Here is a 19,363-nt window from a genome sequence, read left to right as displayed (position 1 = left end):
GCTGAGGCAGCGCCCGCCTCGCTCCGGCACCGACACCCCTGCTCCTCCTCCTCCTCCTCCTCCTCCCCGCGGCCGTCCCCTCCTTCTCTCCCTCCCTCCCTGCTGCCAGTTTCTCTACAACTAGTACATCCACACACAGGGTCCCGGCCGCCGCGGCTGCCATGGATATCAGCTAAAGCGCCGGCAGTCGGACGGACAGGGCAGAGAGGCGCTCCCCGTCCCCGCTCCGTCGCCCCCCCGGGGCCGCGGCGCCCTCCTTGCCGCCCTCCTGCCCTTCCTTCCCTGCCGCCCCGAGCCTGCCCCACAGGAGCCCGGCGCCCACGGGGGAGGGAGGGAAGAGAGAAAGAGCAAGCGGAGAGGGAGTCGGGCAGAGCATCCCCACGGCAATGTCCAAGGGCTTGAAGAAGAAAAGCCACTGGACGAGCCGAGTCCACGAGATCGTGATCGTGAGGAACCCGGAGGGGCAGCTGGGCTTCGAGCTGAAGGGGGGCGCCGAGAACGGGCAGTTCCCGTACCTGGGGGAGGTGAAGCCCGGCAAGGTGGCCTATGAGGGCGGCAGCAAGTTAGTGCCGGAGGAGCTGCTGCTGGAGGTGAACGAGACCCCCGTGGCCGGGCTCACCATCAGGGATGTGCTGGCCGTGATCAAGCACTGCAAGGACCCCATCCGGCTCAAGTGCGTCAAGCAAGGTAAAGCAGCGGCTCCCCCAGCCCCCTCCTCGGGGGAGGGTGGGGGGGGCGGGTCTGGGGGGGAGTTTATTTTTTTTGGAAGGGGAAGCTTTGGGAGAGGGGAGCAACTTTGTTGCTGCTGCAGTTTGACTTTCCCCTTCCCCACCGCCGGGAGGGGGAGATGGAGGGGGTGCGAGCGGCGCTCCGCCGTGCCCGCAGCCGGGCGAATTAAATGTGCGTCAGTGACAGCGCTTCGCCATGCCGCCCAGGGGCCGGGGGTGGCCGCTCCTCCGGCGGCTCCTGCAGCTGCCCGGGGCCGAGGGCACGGCTCCCGAGCCGGGTTTTGTCCCCCCCACGGGGTGCAGGGGCTGACTGCGGAGCGGCGGGGGTCCCAGGGGGCTTCGAGGGGGGGTTATGGCACCGTGCGTCCCGTCCCCGGTGGAAGCGACCGCCTGTCGGTGGCCCAACCGCGATGGAAGCGGTCCTGGGGAGCGGGGAGCTGGGGGAAAGTGGGAGGGAGAGGCAGGAGGAAACTTTCGGGGAGAGAGCTCTCCCGCCTCTCCGATTTTCTTCTTATCTATTCCCGAAGTGCTTGGATAGGTCCGTCCGTTTCCAGGAAAGTCCACGGGGAAGAGACGCCGCAGATGCTGTTTACGTGTTTGTTTCTTGCCTCTTCAAACTAAGCCGAGTTGGGGTAACTGCAAGCCAGTGCTCCGAGTCAGCCTTCTGCTGCCACAGCAGCATCCCTGAGCTCCGCTGGGATCCGAGGCTCTGTGTAGGTGCCCCTCAGGCAGGGATGGTGCAGCAGCTGCGAGTACGCCTTTCAGCCCTTCGCTAAGCTCAGCCTTCCAAAACTTGGGGATTTCTGTAGTGGGAAGGTTTTTGATGCCATTCATCGGAGGCGTGCGTGCTCCACAGCGATAGCTAGCAGCCTTTGCTTAGAGGACATGCAGGAGTGTTGCCGTGGCATAATTTTGTAATTTAGCTTCCTCGCTTTAATTGACAGTAGATTGTTTAAAGGACATTTGTGGTATTTCTGAATTCTTGAAAAAATATGCCAGTTATTAGTTTATCCAAAGAAGGCAGAATTGATAGAAGTGTTTGACTTTCAGGCCTTCAGAGTGTACTTTGTGATATATTCAATTATCTACATAAGGTCAAATCTCTAAAGATATGATCTATGATTTTTCTGTCTGTCCTTTTAGGTAAGCAGTGCAATATGTTGTAGATCATAGTCATGATAGCAGATGCAAGGAGACAGTAGTTCATGTGATAAGTGGAGATTAGAGAGGAGTATAATGAATTCTGCCTTGCAGTACAATGTCATACTCGAACTCCAGGAAACCTTCTCTGTAGTTGCCTCCCTGTATCAGTTTGAGCGTGAGTGGTCTTACTGTAACTGGATTAAAAAGTGGCAGCACTGAAAGTGTCAAGAAGACAACAGTACATTGTCTGCCAAGTTATTCAAGTCCTTACTTTTTTGGTCTGTAGATATATGCTATAGATACTTCTCTATACTAATGCCAATTTCAGGTAACCTTCATATAATAATCAGACAGCCTCTGTCCTACCTCTTCAGTATTTTTCAAATATTTCATTTGAAGTAAAAGCAATCAGCAGTGATTCATTAATATGTGTATCCTTACTACAGATATCTGTCATACATAAATTAGGGACATTAGTCAGGCTTTTAGTCTGTGGATTACTGCAGTTTTCTTGAATGAGATGCGGAGGATGAATTCTAAATTTCACCTAGGTTATGTATGTTAGGAGTTTCACTTCAGTACGTTATCATACTGCACTTTTGATGTGAGTCCTCAAAGCACAGGCCAGATGACAGCATGTTTGGAAATGACAGTTCTGCATAGATTCTTAGAGGGAGAGAGACTTCCTGGTTGGAATGATTTTTCTTGTGCCCCAGCATCCTTTACTTTGCCAAAGGGAGAGGCCTTCTGGATCCAACTTCCTATGTGTAAAAAAAAGTCCATGTTTTGTGCATTTTATCACCTGACTCACTCCTTCCTCCTTCAGTGTTATTCAGTCTAATCTCTGTACCTCTTTGTTAAAAAGCACAGACAGCAGACATCCACGTTACTCACTGTAATAAATTCCCCAACAGTACTTTGCAGCAGTGTGTAGGAGAGAAAAGCTGGGCAGTAAAATCATTATATGTTTTTGTAACGTTGTTCTGCTTTTAATTATAAAACACCTTTACTATGCCAGAACAAGGTTAATGACTCCATTATCGTTGTTTCCACATAATTTATCAATGATATCTCTGTAAATTAAAATAGTATGACCTTGAATGCACCATGTGACTGTAACTGCTTCTTCAGGGCTGCCTAGAAATGAAGTCACAGAGAGAAATGTGGAGGTAGAGCACTACTATTTATACTGGGATGCTTAAGAGACTATGAGTGTTTCTCTTGTTTGAAAGTTTTGGTAATTCAGCAGTGAAATTTCATATGTAGATGAAATGAGGAACTGGCTAATTTAGTATACAGATATTAGGTTAGCTGTTTGGAATTATATAAAATAAAGGTCATTTCTTGATTTTTCATTGTATTGTGTTTGATTAAAGACCACCATTTCTGATTTAATGAAATACTTTGTCTTTTATTGTGTCATGAGGTGAAATACTTTTAAAACAAGTTCAGGAGGATGTTGCTGTTCTATGTGAGCTGAATATCTTGAGCTAAAAATGTTATCTTAGAAAAAAGAGTCTTATAAAGTAAGAGTTGCTCTATATTGTCAGAATGAGTAAACATCTTGAAAAACTAGTTAGCAGTTCCACAATATGATCTTACATAGGACTCCAGTAAGTACGATACCCAGTAAATAAGGAGTTTATTTAGGAAATCATTGCCTGGCTTTGTGTGGGGAGAAGACATTGTAGAAACCATTATTATTATTATTATCATTTAAGCCTAGAGCCTAGGTGTGAGAGTTCATAGAGAAACTTTCTTTGGCGACTATTCTCTGTTTGTTTCTTTGTTTATTAATTTATTTATTTGTTGTGAGCTAGTGATTGTGCTACTGTTATGATTGTGCTAGCATTAGCAGAATCACAGAGATTCTCTTAAAACACATGGGGGGAAATCTTGGCTTAGATGAAAGTCAATGGCAAATAGAGGAGACAGGATTTTCTCTGTAAAGTCCTTTTAAGTCCTTCTTTTTTTTTTTTTTTTTTTTTTTTAATATTCCAGGGACAGAATTTAGTATTGCAGTTGATTGCTCAGGTATATTTGCAAGTGCTATGTATAACGAACTATTACACACTCTGGTGAAGAACAGATTCTTACAGTTTCTGAAATAAGTATTTCTTCATTTCAAATGTGGTTGTTTTTACATGTGGAACATTTTAGATTAAGTACTATCTTCCCACAGATGCACAGATGCTTAGTTGTAAAACTAGTAATGTGTTAAGGAAAGACATCCTAATTTGGATAAGTAATCACACTAAGTGTCATGTGAGGAGCAATGTTGTCTCGAGTTCCACTCCCTGTTCATCACTGCTGTCTCAGATCCACAGTATCTTTCTCCAGGAATTCCCATCAGTAGGCAGAACAGGTCTATGATGTGCACAGTCTCCAATACAGCTTGCATAAATCGTTTTTTTTTGTTTTTTTTTTTTTCATAGAATTATAAACTGCTCAGCAGAATGCCAACAAATTGTCTGAAAACATGAATTTCAGAGCTCAGATTTTGTCCTGTAGCTGTTGCCTGACACACCTCTTCCTGAAGGAGAATGGTTTGGACATGCTGAGTAGCCAGGTGTTCTGACTAACTGAAGAGTTTAATTTACTTTTTGAAGTAGCTAACTAGTTGTATGACCATATGGAGCTACATGTTGAATTCAGTAGCGCTTACACTTTATGTTGACTCTCTCTACTGTCTCTGATTTGATTCTAAATCTCCAAACTTTAAGCATCAACCCATAATACTTTAGCTTCTTATGCAAAAAAGGATTTAGTGCACATAATGCAGGGAATTAAAACCAGTTTTATTTTCTCAGTCTAATCATTTACTTAACGGTAAGCATATGCTAAAGTGTTTTGCCAACTGTAAATGGACTTAGGCATGTTTGCAAGTGCTTTCTCAGTCAGGAGAAGATTTGGACCCTCATTAGGATTAGAGTAGCTGTGCTTAGGCAGACCACAGGTCCACTTTCCCCCACAGCCTATTTCTGGTAGTGGTGGCATTGGTTTCCAGGGAAGAGTGTCCCAGCACCCAGTGGTTTATGGCTAAGGGATTTAGTGATTAGTGAAAAAGGCCTTGTATCCTTTAAATATATATATATATATATTTATTTTTAATTACTTCATCTGTGAATTTCACAATTAAAACCTAGCTTACAGTTAGCTTTCATTTTCTTAAGTCCCTGACATGCTTTACAACAGAGAAGTATAGTAATACTTTGTTGTTACAGAGTTTTGGTCTGCATGTGTAAATAGCATGTCAGCTAGTTAAAAAGTTAGTATGTTCTTACAGACCTTTTCATACATATTTTCATATGTTTAGTTATATTTTTAAGAAACTTACTCGTTTATTTAAATTTACCAATAAATCTCTCCTACATTTATTAAAATACTCTGTGCATACAGATTGTCTTTTTGTGTGTTTTCTCTCCCTGGGTATCCATATATACCATCTTATAAGATGTGAATGTTGTATAAAATTTTCCTCCCTAATATAAATAAAAATATTTTACAATAGTGAGCTGCATGATTTTCCTGAACAAAAAGAATTCGTAAGTGTCTTGCAGAGAGAACAAATCCAAAGAACTATGAAAAACTGCATGGTTGCATTTCTGGTACAAAATGTAAAGATATTCTTTGAAAAAAAAATAATAAGAAATGGACCAACTTCTGACCTATTCTTCTTTTTCTAACTTGTGATCCTTAGGATTTAACTAGCTCTAGAAACTAAATTCAGAGTTCTCTTTTTACCATTACTTTATGTCATTCTTATGCTTGTCCATCTTAATTTAAAGACCATTCAAAGTGACTTCTGACTCATGTAGCTAGTGATTTATTCTTCAGCTCCTCCAGAGAGATGGTGATGTTTCATGTCAGGAACTCTGTGTGTACACTGGCAATAGAATTACATTCATCAGTCTTTTCCCTTCTTTGAGAATTGCAACTGTGCCATTAAAGGATGGGGCCATGACTTTATTAGTGCATCATTTCCTTGAAGAAATGAAATAATTAGAGTACTCTGCTTAGTTTTGTTGAGTCACATATACTTAAGTTCATCTCATACTCACACCTGTGCATCTGCTGATACTGTTGACATCAAACAAACACACTGGTATGAGTGGGCAGAACTGCGTCTGACTGCCTGCTGTAACCCCACCTGCATTAATTCAGCATTTAAAGAAAGGCACTGACTCTGAGCTTGTGCTTTCAGAGCTCATGATTTTCTCCTTGTGCCTAACAGATGAGGAGCTCCTTTCATGGCAAGTGTTGATTAATTATTCAACTACATTTTTTTGTACAAAAGAAGTGTATACATGGAAAAAGTGCTCCTTCAGAAGGGATTTATATGAGGAGGTGGTCATAACTGTGATTTAGAAAGGGCAATGGAAATGAAAGTGCTGCTGGAAGCAGATGTTTCTTGTTCTTCTCTTCCTCGTAGTGGTATAAACAAATAAAAAGGGATTATTATTTATTTGTATTTGTGTTTTTTTCTGGAGAGTGCAAAGGCAAGGGTCTGAGGACAGAGTGCTATTCCTTGACTGCTAACATCGTGGAAAAATTTTTTTTCTTCCATATATATAATACATGCTTATAAATATAAAATATAATATTATGTATATAAGTAAATATAAATATATATAATAATAGTAATAATAAATAAACAATAAGTTATTTAATAAGTAATATAAATATAGAATATAATATTATGTATATAAATAAAGATGTATTCATATGCATCTATTTTTGAGAGCTGTAGGTAGGACTTCATATCAGTAGGTTGAAAATTCATAAGGCTTTGTGCAGTGTTCCTTTTAGGAAGTAATATTCTAATGACTATTATGGGCTTCACTACTAATGTAGAGTATTCTTCATACATGTTTTTGATGCATCTGTGTAAAATACAGTGAACCCACTTACTCTGGTGTACAGTATTGTACAATGTTCTGCAATAGCAAATGAAATCATCATAAACGTTGAAATGTGGTTAAATGCTGCCTACCTAAGCAGGTGCTGTCTATTGTGCAGAATTTGAAGGTATTGATTTTAGTAGCAATGTGGCTATCTCCAGTTTTCGATGCTGATTGTCATTGCAATGCTGTCCTTAACTGAATTTTCTGAAATTACAAGGGCTGTGAGCCCAAGTCATCTTCCCATTTCTGGAATGCACAAAATGGCTCTGTTGTTACAGGATCTCTTCAACATACTTAATTTGTTCAAATCAGCATTCTTTCAACCCCATGGAAATCTACCCAGTAAGAAGATGCAAGTCTTTGTTGCAGGCCATTTGTGTTGCTCAGTCTAAGCTGAAGCTACCACAGTGGAAAATGAAATGGCAGAGAAGCAAAAGAAAAGGAAGACAGTGAAGGGTTTTTAATGAAAAGGAACTTGATCTATCATTCCCAAACTGTACAAAAAATCTAATTAGTAATTGATAATCTCTAAACCAGATTTTTCTTATGGTTTTAATGTGCTTGTAATGTTAGCCTAAAGCCTACATTTATTCACACATCCTATCCATAATTTGGACTCTTCACTAGAAGCTTAGTTGACAGAAGGCTGTAGTTTGTATATGTCTGCCATGTGTTTACCCTTTTTACAACATGTAAATGAATGACAAATGCATTATTTCTGAATTCTCAGTCAGTACATGCAGATTGGTTGGATCCAGACAGTTTCATCAAAAGTATATTGTGCTCAACATGGCTCTGCCAGGTGTCTTCTCTTTCATATATATTTTATGATTATTAATATATGAGTAATGCCTTTTCATTCTGCTTATCAACCTCAGATGTTTCTCCTGGAGGTCTTTGGTTAGTTCCACAATATGTGAACTCAGGAGGAAAGGAAATAAAACAAGGTACAAAATGGAGAATGTAAAAGGTGGGAGAGAAAATCCCATGAGAAAAAATAAAAATAAAGAGGTTATTAAACTAAAATATTACTGTTTTAGAAGTCACATTTTGTCATATTTGAGACTACACAGTCCCAGGGAGATTCCAGCATTAAGAAATGAGCACAGGGCATATGCATTTCATAGAGCTCCCTTAGTGCCTCAAAATCCATTGAAATCTGAAGCTAGGCTAAAGCTAGCCCTCCAAGATCTCTACAATTGACTCGTTCAAATGAATAATTACTATTCCTTCTTCTTTAGCTGAAATCATGAGTTGTTCTTAATCCATCCATGTTCCTATCTGAAGTTTTCACCAAGGTTGGGTGAAACAATGGTGCACCCTGAGAAATGGGAAAGAGAAACCCATGGCTGAAATGAATAACCAAGATGTCTTTCGTATTTGTGTGTCAGTCGGAGTCATAGAACAACCCAGGTAGGAAGAGGCCTCAAAAGATCATCAGATCCAACCTCTCATGGGAAAAAAAAAGAGTCTGGATGAGATTATCTAGCATCCTGTCCAATTGCATACCAGTTGCATACTACCTTGGTATACCAGGTAGTGTTTAGTCCCCATTATGACAGAGCTCCATGCAGGATCCATTGCTCTGAGGTGGCACATTGTCCTCTCTGACTCACCTTCTGAATCCCCACTCTGATACCAGCAAGCTCATGATGCCATTGGCCTTCAGAAGTAGTGCATGCCACCAACACTAAGTTACTTCTGTTACCTCTGATCTAGGGAAGCAACCAAACAACTGGAAAATAACAGTAGGAAAGTGATGAGCAAAATTTTTGACACTGAATGCTAGCAAGTAAATTCTGTAGTTGTATTAATGTAACATGGGTGTTTCAGAGTGGAAATCCTTCCTGGAAACAGGCACAAGTCATCTTTTATTACTCACCTATTTAATCTTCATATCTTTGTATATCACGTTTTTTCTTGCGTTTGTCAAAATAAAATGCAGGCTATCATTTGTTCTGTCTCATATTTTATGTTTTTGCTAAAAAACAACAACCTTCCAGCTTTGTTTTGTTCATGTCAATCATGAGTTAATCTACATATTTCCTTGCAACTGATAAAATATATACTTTTTATAAGCCATACCTAACACATGCTAAGATCTTGAAAAGCAACAAAATTAGGGCATCAATTCCATTTCAGGACATGATTTTCACTTGTAAGCTCTTACAGCACACACACTTTTTTTCTGTTTTCTTGATTTTAAATTCAGATTGAAAACTAAGGAAAGGGCCTATTCATACCCTATTCATGAGTTACATTGAGTGTTTTCTAATTTGTTACATTCATGTGGATAGTTCTTTAAGTAGTACTAAATGAAATGGCTGTATTAGTTTCTAATGTTTTCTTACTAAGTCCTTCTTTGTACTAAATCAGCATTAATAAATGTCATGTAAGCCTCTCGTGCTTCCAAAATGGTACATTAGTATAAACAAGGATTAGACCTGATAGATTTTAATTCTCTGTTCTTCTATTTTTCTAAGAGCAGCTTTTATTGTTTCAAAGTACTACAGAGGGCTGTTGCAAACTTTACCTCCTAGAGCACCTGTATGCTCCCATCATTTGAGTTCAATCCTGGTGGAGTGGTAAAGGCAGCAGCTGTTTAACCCTTCTAGCAGCTTGGGGCAGGAGGTGAACACCTTTACAATGTAAACTGCCGCGGGCTGTGGCTAGGTAAAGTGTAATTACTTGCAGAGCTGCTACACTATTTTTCTGCAAAAACTCACCTTAAAACTCAGTTGCGCTAGGATACCAACCATGTACTTGACAGTATTAGGTGGTGTGCTGTGACTGCTGTTCGTTACGTTGACAATTCGTGTTTTACTGGTATTTCTGATTTTTTTTTCACTGTGGATTTGTTTTATCTGACTGTTGTCTCCTTGTGTAAAGTCTGAAACCTTTTGGTGAGTGGAACTGCCTTTTTGTTATAGCAACTAGCGTGACAATTTCAAGTTGGGAGTCTAGTTTCTATGGCAATGTAAGTATTCACATTAAACTCAGAGTTGGCCATAATGACTTTCTTAGCAATAGTTACTGGGCATATTCTGTATCATTTTACCATAGGATCTGTACCTCTAATTGACAATATTTTGGTCTTAGTGATATAAGCTGTGAAGCAGATAGAAGTCAAGCAATAGGATTGAGAGAAAATACCCAGTTATAACTAACATGGAGCTTCTGCTACTGGCAGCACTGGTCTGGTGTCTCCTGGTCTTTCTGATACAGCCATTGGTAGTGAAGGCTGTTCAAAAACCCTTAGCTGTGCTATATGCAGAGAATATGTTTCCTGAACAATTTATTTGTTCTTTTTATCTGCTCCGTTTACTTGTGCAAGAACATTTCCCTCCCCATAAACTTCTAGAAGAATTACTGGAATTTCTGATAAGCCAGTAAAAAGCGCCTTTTCAACACTCATTCTATTTGGTCATTTTCCAGTAAAAATACCATAAAAGACTTAAGGAAAAGAATTCAGTAGAGCACTAGAGGTTTTGTTGGGAAAAATAAAGTAAAATCAAGATACTGGGTTTTCTTAATTAAAATTAAAAGTCAGTAATTAAAATACCAATTAAAAGGTCTTCTGGATTTGTATTTATACTGAGTTTTTATGTTGTGCCTGTGGTACGTATGTACTGAAGTACTCTTCAGAACAGATGAACCCATAAAATTTAAAAAATGTCTCCTTTAAATATGTGTGAAATATTGTAGAGTTTTGTGTACAGTTAATCTGACTTGCAGAAGTGTAACAGCTGCTTTGCCTTGATAGGGATTGATGTTTGTGTATGTGTTTGAAGGGTAATAAAATTAATTTTTCTGAATAAAAAGTTGGAGAAATTGATTTATTTTTTATTTTTTTTATTTTTTTTTCTATTGGGAAATGTAGCAGAGACACACGTCTACTACATTTCCCAAGAGAAATGTACAGTTCTGGTAGTGTTCTGCTGGGTTAATATTAGGTAAATTTCTACTAAGCAGTAAGCAATTTCCTCACCAGTTGCTCTAGGACCTGGTTTCAGTGAACAGCAGAATTCCTCCCTTTGTGTCTGCATGTTGTGAGGAGAGTGCTCCTGGGAAAGTGATTTGCAGCTGAGACATTAAAACAGAAGTCTTCACATATATCTCTCTAGACACTAATATTATCCTTGTTATTAAACTCTATGAATAGCTTCCAGATTCTAAAAATCTTTTGCAAAATGAACTTATTCACATGTCCGCAACAGGGAGTTAGCCACCTTGTCCCAACAACCTCAGTGAATTTCAGCATAGGGAAAAAAAGTGCATAACGCTTTATGCTGCATAACAGGAAATTGATGATTTTTACAATAGTAGTGACTGTATTTTCATCATGTGTGCTCCATTTTCATGGGTCTTACCTTATTTAAAGTCTGTCTAGCTTTTCAGAAAGAAAGGATCTGTCTGAATATGTGTGGTTTACCAGTAGAATTGTCGCTATTTTTCCAATGCAGTTGGAAATTTAAGGAATTTATCCTTAAACAAAACACAACAAAACAAAACTAATCACTCAGAACATTAATGTTATTATTAGTCTATCAAGAGATAATAAATTAGATCTAACAGAGACAGGTACTGCAAGCTGGGAGTGTGAAACGGTCACTACCCTTATAGAAGCTGATTGGACACAGCAGGCAGATAGGAGGAGGCATAACCACACAGTGGTGAAATGACTTGCCAAAAATCTCAGATCAATCAAGAACAGAATGGAGAGCCGTGCAATGTAAGTAAAAATCTATGCAAGCAGTGCTGCATCCAAGTAAGGGCACACAAGTCCAAACTTTGTGTAAGGCATAGAACTACAAAAAAAAACAACCCTCGTATTCACTGAGGATTTCTAGTGATTGCTTGACTAAAAAATATTGTAGGTCTTTATTTTAAATTACATGACAAATCCTCTGTAAACCAGAAGCTTTGTCAACAGCAAAGAAGCACAACCATACAAAGGTTTGTACACTAGGGCAGGAATGTTGTCTCCTAACATAAAATGCAGTTCGGAAATATATTGGAAGTGGTGAAGTGTAGGAAATGAAAGTAATATAAATTTCTGTATTTTAATGAGATACTTATGTTTACATTGTTGATTAGACACTTAGGTACGTCAACCACACTGTACAAATACATCCATTCAAATTCTTCTGGCCTGTTAAAGCCACTACCTAATGAGGGCAAATAAATAAAGGCAAATTAAAAATAGATTAATAGATTTGTGGCTGTTTTGTTTGTTTGTTTTGTTTTATTTTAAAAACCTCCTAATTTGTTTTGGAAATATGAGGAGTCCTAAAAATTGTTACCGCAGGCAAAATTTGGTTTGCCAATTGATATGAACAGAACAGTCTTTAAAAAAATCCAGTGAGTACCTCTCATTTTTAACAATTCTGGGAAACATCAGATAACCCTAGATGGATAGTGGCTTCCTGAAGTGCTCCAGTGTTGCCATCTTTTAACCCAAATTGTGTGGGATAATTGATAGAATCCCAGGTTTCACCCAACCTGCTGAAAATTAGGGTTATGGTTTAGAGATGTCAGATGACATCCCTGCCAATTACTGAAGAACTGCTGAGAAGTGAGACCGTCTTGATTTTATGAGGACATCTAGTCCTAGGCAGGGCTCCATTAAGACAATTCCAGTTGTGGTTACAACAAAGGTTGTACCTTCGTGGCTCTGTTCTTCTGTCCCTCTGTGGAGAGCTGCTGGTCTCTCATGCTTTCACCCCCTTTGCTTTGGCATTGGTTTTTACTTTCTCACAGGAAACATTCATCCCTTCTGCTACCTGATGAGAAGATGGAGTGAAGCAAAGGGTGGAGGGACTCCCCAACACTTCTCTGGTATGTGCTGGTGGAGTGCTTTTCACTGTTAAGTCTTCCCAAGTATGAGGAACCTCTAGAAGATCTCCATATCCTCCTCGTTCAGTGGTAGGGGCCTCTGCAGAGTTAAAGAGATGATCAGGGAGACGGCTGAGAAGGATTTTACCTTGTACTGGAAACTAGACAGGTCTTGCTGAATCCACCTTACCTTTTCAGGAGAAAGGAGGTGCATAACATTAACAATTACATCAGCTGAGGTTCTGCAATCTTTATTTCCCTTTTATGCACCACGGTACTTCTAGGTCCGTTAAACAAAAGTGGCACAATCCAGTGCAGCACGTTATGGACACCTGAACTGATGAACAGGCTCCTTTTGGCAACCACATAGTACTCATTGGACAGCACCCTTCAGTGGGGAATACATTATGTAGCCAGTCTGTACAGACTTTGATCCTGGAGTTGGTCATAAGCACGCTATTGCACTGCATTTGCATTATTAATTCATTTGTGCAGTCATTTGTAGGACTAAGTAACAAAGAAAACCTTGAGAAGCTGATGTCTCTGGCCTGAAAAATAGCAGCTGCTTTGCAGTGCATGGCAATAATACACGGCAATTTGGTACTGAAGATATTTAATGTGCTCTGCAGTCAATATCACTGGGGAATAGGTGAGATGAGATGGACTTTGGCCCAGGTACCAAAGTTAATAATTCATACTCCTATAAAGAAAAAAGCATGGCATTATCCCAGGTCCAAACTGTACTTGAGAGAATAACACTGAGATCCTTCTTCTCCCAAGACCATCATCAGCTCTTCATCATCCTTAACTCACCCAGCCCTTGGGCTGTGCATGCAATCCAAGTGTCCCTGTGGCAGCAGGTGACAATACCTGTGTTTGAAGGGAGCCGGGGTCATTTTGCCCTGTGTTTTTCATGTGTATGTGTGTGTCTGTCCACATGCCATCAGAAGGACAGGACAGAGAAATGGGAGTGCTCTTAATCTGGTTTGGAGACCATCCTGTGGAACAAGTCTGTGTAGTAATTTCCAGTGACCTTTGGCGCAGGACTACAGGACTACACCTGGGCAGGAGTTCCTCAACAAATATTTAATGATTTCCCTTTCTCCTTTTTTTTTTTTTTTTTTTTTTCCCTAGCACAAAATGGAAGAACAAAACTTCTGAGCTCTTATTTTCTGACCAGTCTTTCTCAGTCTAGTTACATCTGTCTAACTTGAGAGCAAGTGCTCTCTGCAACGCTGCTGGCCATGGGGAGCAAATACACAGAAAGAAGAGTGCTATCTACTCAATCACCAACTAGTGGCAGCTTTTAAGTTCCTGTTTGGAAGCCTTCCCAGCAAGAACTGACCACATCTCATCATGTTTATCTTCTAAGATCTGATGGATCACAGAACTAGTGTGGCATTGCTCTGAGTCAAAAGTTTATGCACATGTTTATTCATGTTTTTCTTGAAAATAGTGTTGTGTGTCAATGCTGAGAGGCAATTTCTGATCAAATCCAGGAACAGCCTAGGCTGTTTCTCTATAGCTCTTTTCTCTTTCTCTCTCCTTTTTTTTTTCCCTAGTCTGGCAGCTACAGATACTGCTGTCTCCTGAACGCAGCCTGCAGTTAAGGAGGGTGGACTTGCAAGGAATGATTTATACAGAAGTTTTTCAGAATGGCAACTGAATCGAGAAGGGGAAAAACACACACACCAAAAACAGTAGAAAACAAACAAACTACAAGATGTTTCACCCAAGTCAAGGATCCCTTTTTATATTTTAGACTGTTATTTTTATATTTATCTGTTATGAAGAGCATATCAGTTAAATCTGCAGTAACTAGTTTCTAAATCAAGTTGGTAAATTTTATTATAAGGTATAGATAAGGTTGTTAGAAGGCAAGGGTGCATGGTAAATGTAGCTGGGCTACATTTAAACAGTGTTTCTTCCAAATTCAGGATCGGTGCATCCCTAAGAGTAGGAAATCGGGGAAGGGGGGCAGGAAACCTGCGTGGATGAGCAAGGAGCTCATCAATAAGGTCAAAAGGAAGAGGAAGGTCTATGAAATGTGGAAAAAGGGCCTGTCTTCTTGGGAGGAGTATAGGAGTGTTGTCAGGGCCTGCAGGGGCGCAACAAGGAAGGCTAAAGCCCACCTAGAGATGAGGCTTGCAAAAGAGATAAAAGACAATAAGAAGGATTGTTTGTTTGTTTGTTTGTTTTAATATGTAAACAGTAAAAAGAAGACTAGGGATAATGTGGGTCCCTTGCTGAACAAGGTGGGTGTCCTGGTAATGGGAGACGCTGAAAAGGCGGAGATACCGAACGCTTTCTTTGCTTTAGTCTTTGCTTCAAGGGGACTCCTCGACCCTGGAGGGAGGAGAAAAAGTCTGGGAAGTGGAGATCTCCCCCCTTGTTGACAAGGGAGTGGTTAGGGAGTGTCTGAGTGGGCTCAATGCACACAAATCCATGGGTCCTGATGGGATGCATCCACGTGTGCTAAGGGAGTTGGCAGAGGTGATTGCCGGACTGCTATTATCTTTGAAAGGTCCTGGAGAACAGGAGAGGTGCCTGAAGATTGGAGGATAGCCAATGTCACTCCGGTCTTCAAGAAGGGCACGAAGGAGGATCTGGGAAACTACAGGCCAGTCAGTCTCACCTCTGTCCCTGGAAAGGTATTGGAGCAGCTTGTTCTGGATGCTGTCTCCAAGCAATTGGAAGAGAAGAAGGTTATGAGGAGTAGCAGCATGGATTCACCAAGGGGAAGTTGTGCTCGACAAACCTCGTTGCTTTCTATGATGGCATCACCACATGGGTAGATGGGGGGAGAGTGGTGGATGTCATCTACCTTGACTTTAGCAAGGCTTTCGATACTGTCTCCCATGACATCCTACTAGCAAAGCTGAGAAAGTGTGGGATAGGGATAGAGGACAGTAAGGTGGGTTGAGAACTGGCTGACTGGCTGAGCTTAGAGAGTGGTGATTGTAAGCATAGAGTTTGGCTGCAGACCTGTAACTAGCAGTGTTCCCCAGGGGTTGGTGCTGGGTCCGGTCTTGTTCAACATCTTCATTGACGACCTTGATGGGGGAATAGTGTCTGCCCTCAGCAAGTGCACCGATGACACAAAGCTGGGAGGAGTGGCTGATACACCAGAAGACTGTGCTGCCACTCAGTGAGACCTGGACAGGCTAGAGAGATGGGTAGGAAGAAACCAAATGAGGTTTAACATGAGCAAGTGTAGAGTCCTGCACTAAGGAAGGAACAACCTAAAGTATCAGTACAGGCTGGGGGATGACCTTCTGGAGAGGAGCTCTGAGGAGAAGGACCTAGGGGACCTGGTGGATGACAGGTTGACCATGAGCCAGCACTGTGTCCTTGTGGCCAAGAGGGCTAATGGGATCCTGGCATGCATTAAAACGAGTGTGGCCAGCAGGTTAAGGGAGGTGATCCTCCCCCTCTACTCTGCCCTGGTCAGGCCTCACCTGGAGTACTGTGTCCAGTTCTGGGCTCCCCGGTACAAGGAAGACAGGGATCTCCTGGAAAAAGTCCAGCAGAGGGTCACAAAGATGATACGGGGCTTGGAGCATCTTCCTTATGAGGAAAGGCTGAGAGACCTGGGTCTGTTCAGGCTGGAGAAAAGAAGACTGAGAGGGGATCTCATCAATGTGTATGAATACCTGAGGTGTGGGAGACAGAGGGATTTGGCCAACCTCTTTTCAGTGGTTTGTGGGGACAGGACAAAGAGTAATGGTCACGAGATAGAGCACAGGAAGTTCTGCACCAACATGCAAAAGAACTTCATGGTGAGGGTGATGGAGCACTGGAACAGGCTGCCCAGGGAGGTTGTGGAGTCTCCTCTGGAGATATTTAAGGCCCGTCTGGACACCGACCTGGGCAGCCTGCTCTAAGGAACCTGCTTTGGCAGGGGGCTTGGACCCGATGATCTTTCGAGGTCCCTTCAACCCCTACAGTTCTGTGATTCCGTGGTTTTCTTCTGACCCCTTCTTTTCCTCTGCTGCTCTAACCTGCAAAGGTTGTTTGACTGCCCTGAATGCTTTGCATTTTATGTGAAACATATCTTCAAAAGTAAAAGGGACCTGCAGCAGGGGGGATCCATCTTTAATTTCAGTAAGGTATTTTACACATTTGGGACTCTGTATAAATGACATAGAGACTTTTACCCCTACATTTGGAAAATTAAATAGTCAGTTTGCTTAACAATACTATAGATCATTTAATTTCAGAATTTGGCTTTAAGGGGCAAGGAACTCTGCAGTTTTCCTGGAGTATAAATTGCAGGTGTTCTGTGGCTTTCAGGATGAGATGCACATGAAGTAATTCCTTAAAATGTATGAGCCAAATGGAGCTGCCCATGCTGAGCTGCACAGTGCCTGGCCCAGCTGGAAGTGGCTGTCAGCATCAGAAATGCTTCACATGCCTGCTGGAGGCTGCTCCTAGCCCCAGTAAGAGCAGCCTGTTTCCAGTGCCATCCGAACATAATGCAATAGCTTCTGACTGCTCCATCCCAGGGATAGCCATAACTACTTCCACCTGGGTTTTTTGTTAGTCAGCTTGAAGATCTTCCTTTCACTCATTTGCCTTTGAAAAAAAGTTCATCTGTTAACAATCAGCTAGGTGTCATGTTTGCTTGCAAAGCACCTGCAACAACACATAATTTCTGCTTCACTTATGTCAAACAAGACAGCCAAGAATTTCATGCCCATGCTGATTTATGCTATTCTGGTTGGAATTACATTGGAAGTGCATTAATTTCATGTGTTCTGCTGCAGTTTGATTTATTTTCATGTGCCAATATCAACTGCTTGGGACAATTTTATATTAGCATTATCAAGTTCACAATATAGAGTGGAATATTTTGTGTTTCCTTTGTAGGAGAATTGCCAGTGACTGTAGATCTTACATTTCCAAGTGTTAGAGCTGTGTTCTAAATCTTTACCATGGGGTTTAGACTACTGCACACGTGCACTGCCTGTGATTTGCATCTGTCTTAGAACTGTTTAAGAAACAAGAGAATTTAAGATTGTCTTGTTTTTCAGAAAGGTTGTGAAGTGTTTTTTTTTTTTTTTTTTTTTTTTGTAATCGATTATTATAATTATAAAGAAAAAGCTGTCTCACAAAGGAATGTGAGGAAAGAGGCAAAAGGAGCTAGGAACAGAAGGCAATGCTGTGTATTTCCATCCAGTTGCCTAACAGGCTACAAAGCTTTGTTAGCCTGTAGTACTGGTGCTGCTGCATGACAATTTCAGCTACTGTTACAGCTCTTGAGATTACATATCCTAGTATAGGACTCTTTGGTTGTTTTCAAAATAGATCTGTAGCCTGTAATGGGGGAGGTGGGAAGTTCTGCTGAGAGCTGACTGATGCACAGGAGATCTGTTACTGGCCCCAGTTCCAGCCTAGGAAATGGAAGAGGACTGGAACTGGTCTCTTTCCCTGACTAAAGGAGGGGAAGATATGTTCCTCTCATCCTGTGGGAGAAAGAAGGGACACTGCTCTCCCCACAGAGAGCTTGTGCTGGTGGAGACTGTGGGAGAAGAAAGGGAGTTACACTCTTAGCCCTGGGACAGCTGCCTCCACTCTTGCTGCACAGCCTCCAGACAGGAACTTTACTTTCCTCGCATCTCTTCTTTCCACTGACATCCCTTCCAGTCGGATTGGCACCTAAAGAGGGAGACTCTGCCAGGGGCTTCATGCAGAGTATTGCAAAGAAGTGCTGCCCTGAGCTGGCTCTGTCACACATACCCCCTGCTGCTGGAGCCCAGTGCTGTCTGTGACTTAGCATTGAGTCAGCAGGCTTGCTGATCCAAAGGGCTTATGCGCTAATTAGCTCTTTGCTATGCCTCTTCCTTCCCCTGCAAGGCTGCATGTCCCTCAGGCATTGCGAGTGGGGCAGAGGCCAGTGCTCTTGGCAAGCTCCTCAGTGGTGTCTTGCAAGCCACAATTGACATGCAGATATTGGTTGAAAAGTCTCATCTTAACAGCTTGTTAAAGCTGTTTGTTATCCTTCGTCATGTGATACAGTTCAGCTCAGCAAAGAAAATAAATGTACTTGATCTAATAAAATTTTATGTACCTCCCAATTTTTTGTGAATCTATATAACAAAGAACTTTGGAGAAACTGTGCTTGATACATAATGTTACCTTAAAGTAACATTAAAGAATTTCTAAATAAAAAAGAAAATCTCTCTTTTCATTAAATTTTATTAAGCATGTTATGGATATAAAATGTCATCTTTTCATGGTTATTTTCTGATTTAGGGCATGCTTTCTTATATTAGTATAGACAGTTCAGTTTTGCTGTACTATGTCAAAACAGACTCAAAGCAACTCCCAGTTTCCATGGGTTGGGTTCTTACTGGTATGTTCTCTTTAATAGCTTCCCAGTTCTCTTGAATATCTTTATTTCCAGATCTCTTGAATATCTTTGTCAGTGATCTGGACAAGGGGATCAAGTGGACCCTCAGTAAGTTTGCAGATGACACCAAGTTGGGCAGGAGGGTAGAAGGGCTCTGCAGAGGGATCTGGATAGGCTGGATCAATGGGCCGAGACCAACTGTATGAGGTTCAACAGGGCCAAGGGCCAGGTCCTGCACATGGGGCACAACAACCCCAAGCAGAGCTACAGGCTGGGGAAAGAGGGGCTGGGAACCTGCCTGGAGGAAAGGGACTTGGAGGTATTGGTTGATAGCCAGCTGACCATGAGCCAGCAATGTGCTCAGGTGGCCAAGAAGGCCAACAGCATCCTGGCTGGTATCA

At 41.6% G+C, this 19,363-nt stretch overlaps 1 protein-coding gene across 15 annotated transcripts in view; it reads left to right on the top strand.

The window, feature by feature from the left end:
- The first annotated feature begins 4 nt into the window (after positions 1-4).
- MAGI2 (membrane associated guanylate kinase, WW and PDZ domain containing 2) overlaps positions 5-19,363 on the top strand; it is a 758,260-nt gene continuing 738,901 nt past the window's right edge. For all 15 annotated transcript variants that reach the window (XM_068669894.1, XM_068669893.1, XM_068669891.1 and 12 more), the window contains exon 1: positions 5-687. In XM_068669894.1, the coding sequence (XP_068525995.1) occupies positions 387-687 (301 nt within the window). In that variant the 5' untranslated portion in view covers positions 5-386. The remainder of the gene's footprint in view (positions 688-19,363) is intronic.

The sequence above is a fragment of the Anas acuta genome, chromosome 1, assembly GCF_963932015.1.
Source record: "Anas acuta chromosome 1, bAnaAcu1.1, whole genome shotgun sequence".
NCBI lineage: Eukaryota > Metazoa > Chordata > Aves > Anseriformes > Anatidae > Anas > Anas acuta.
The sequence above is the reverse complement of the archived record's forward strand: the minus strand, read 5'-3'. Positions and strand labels throughout refer to the sequence as shown.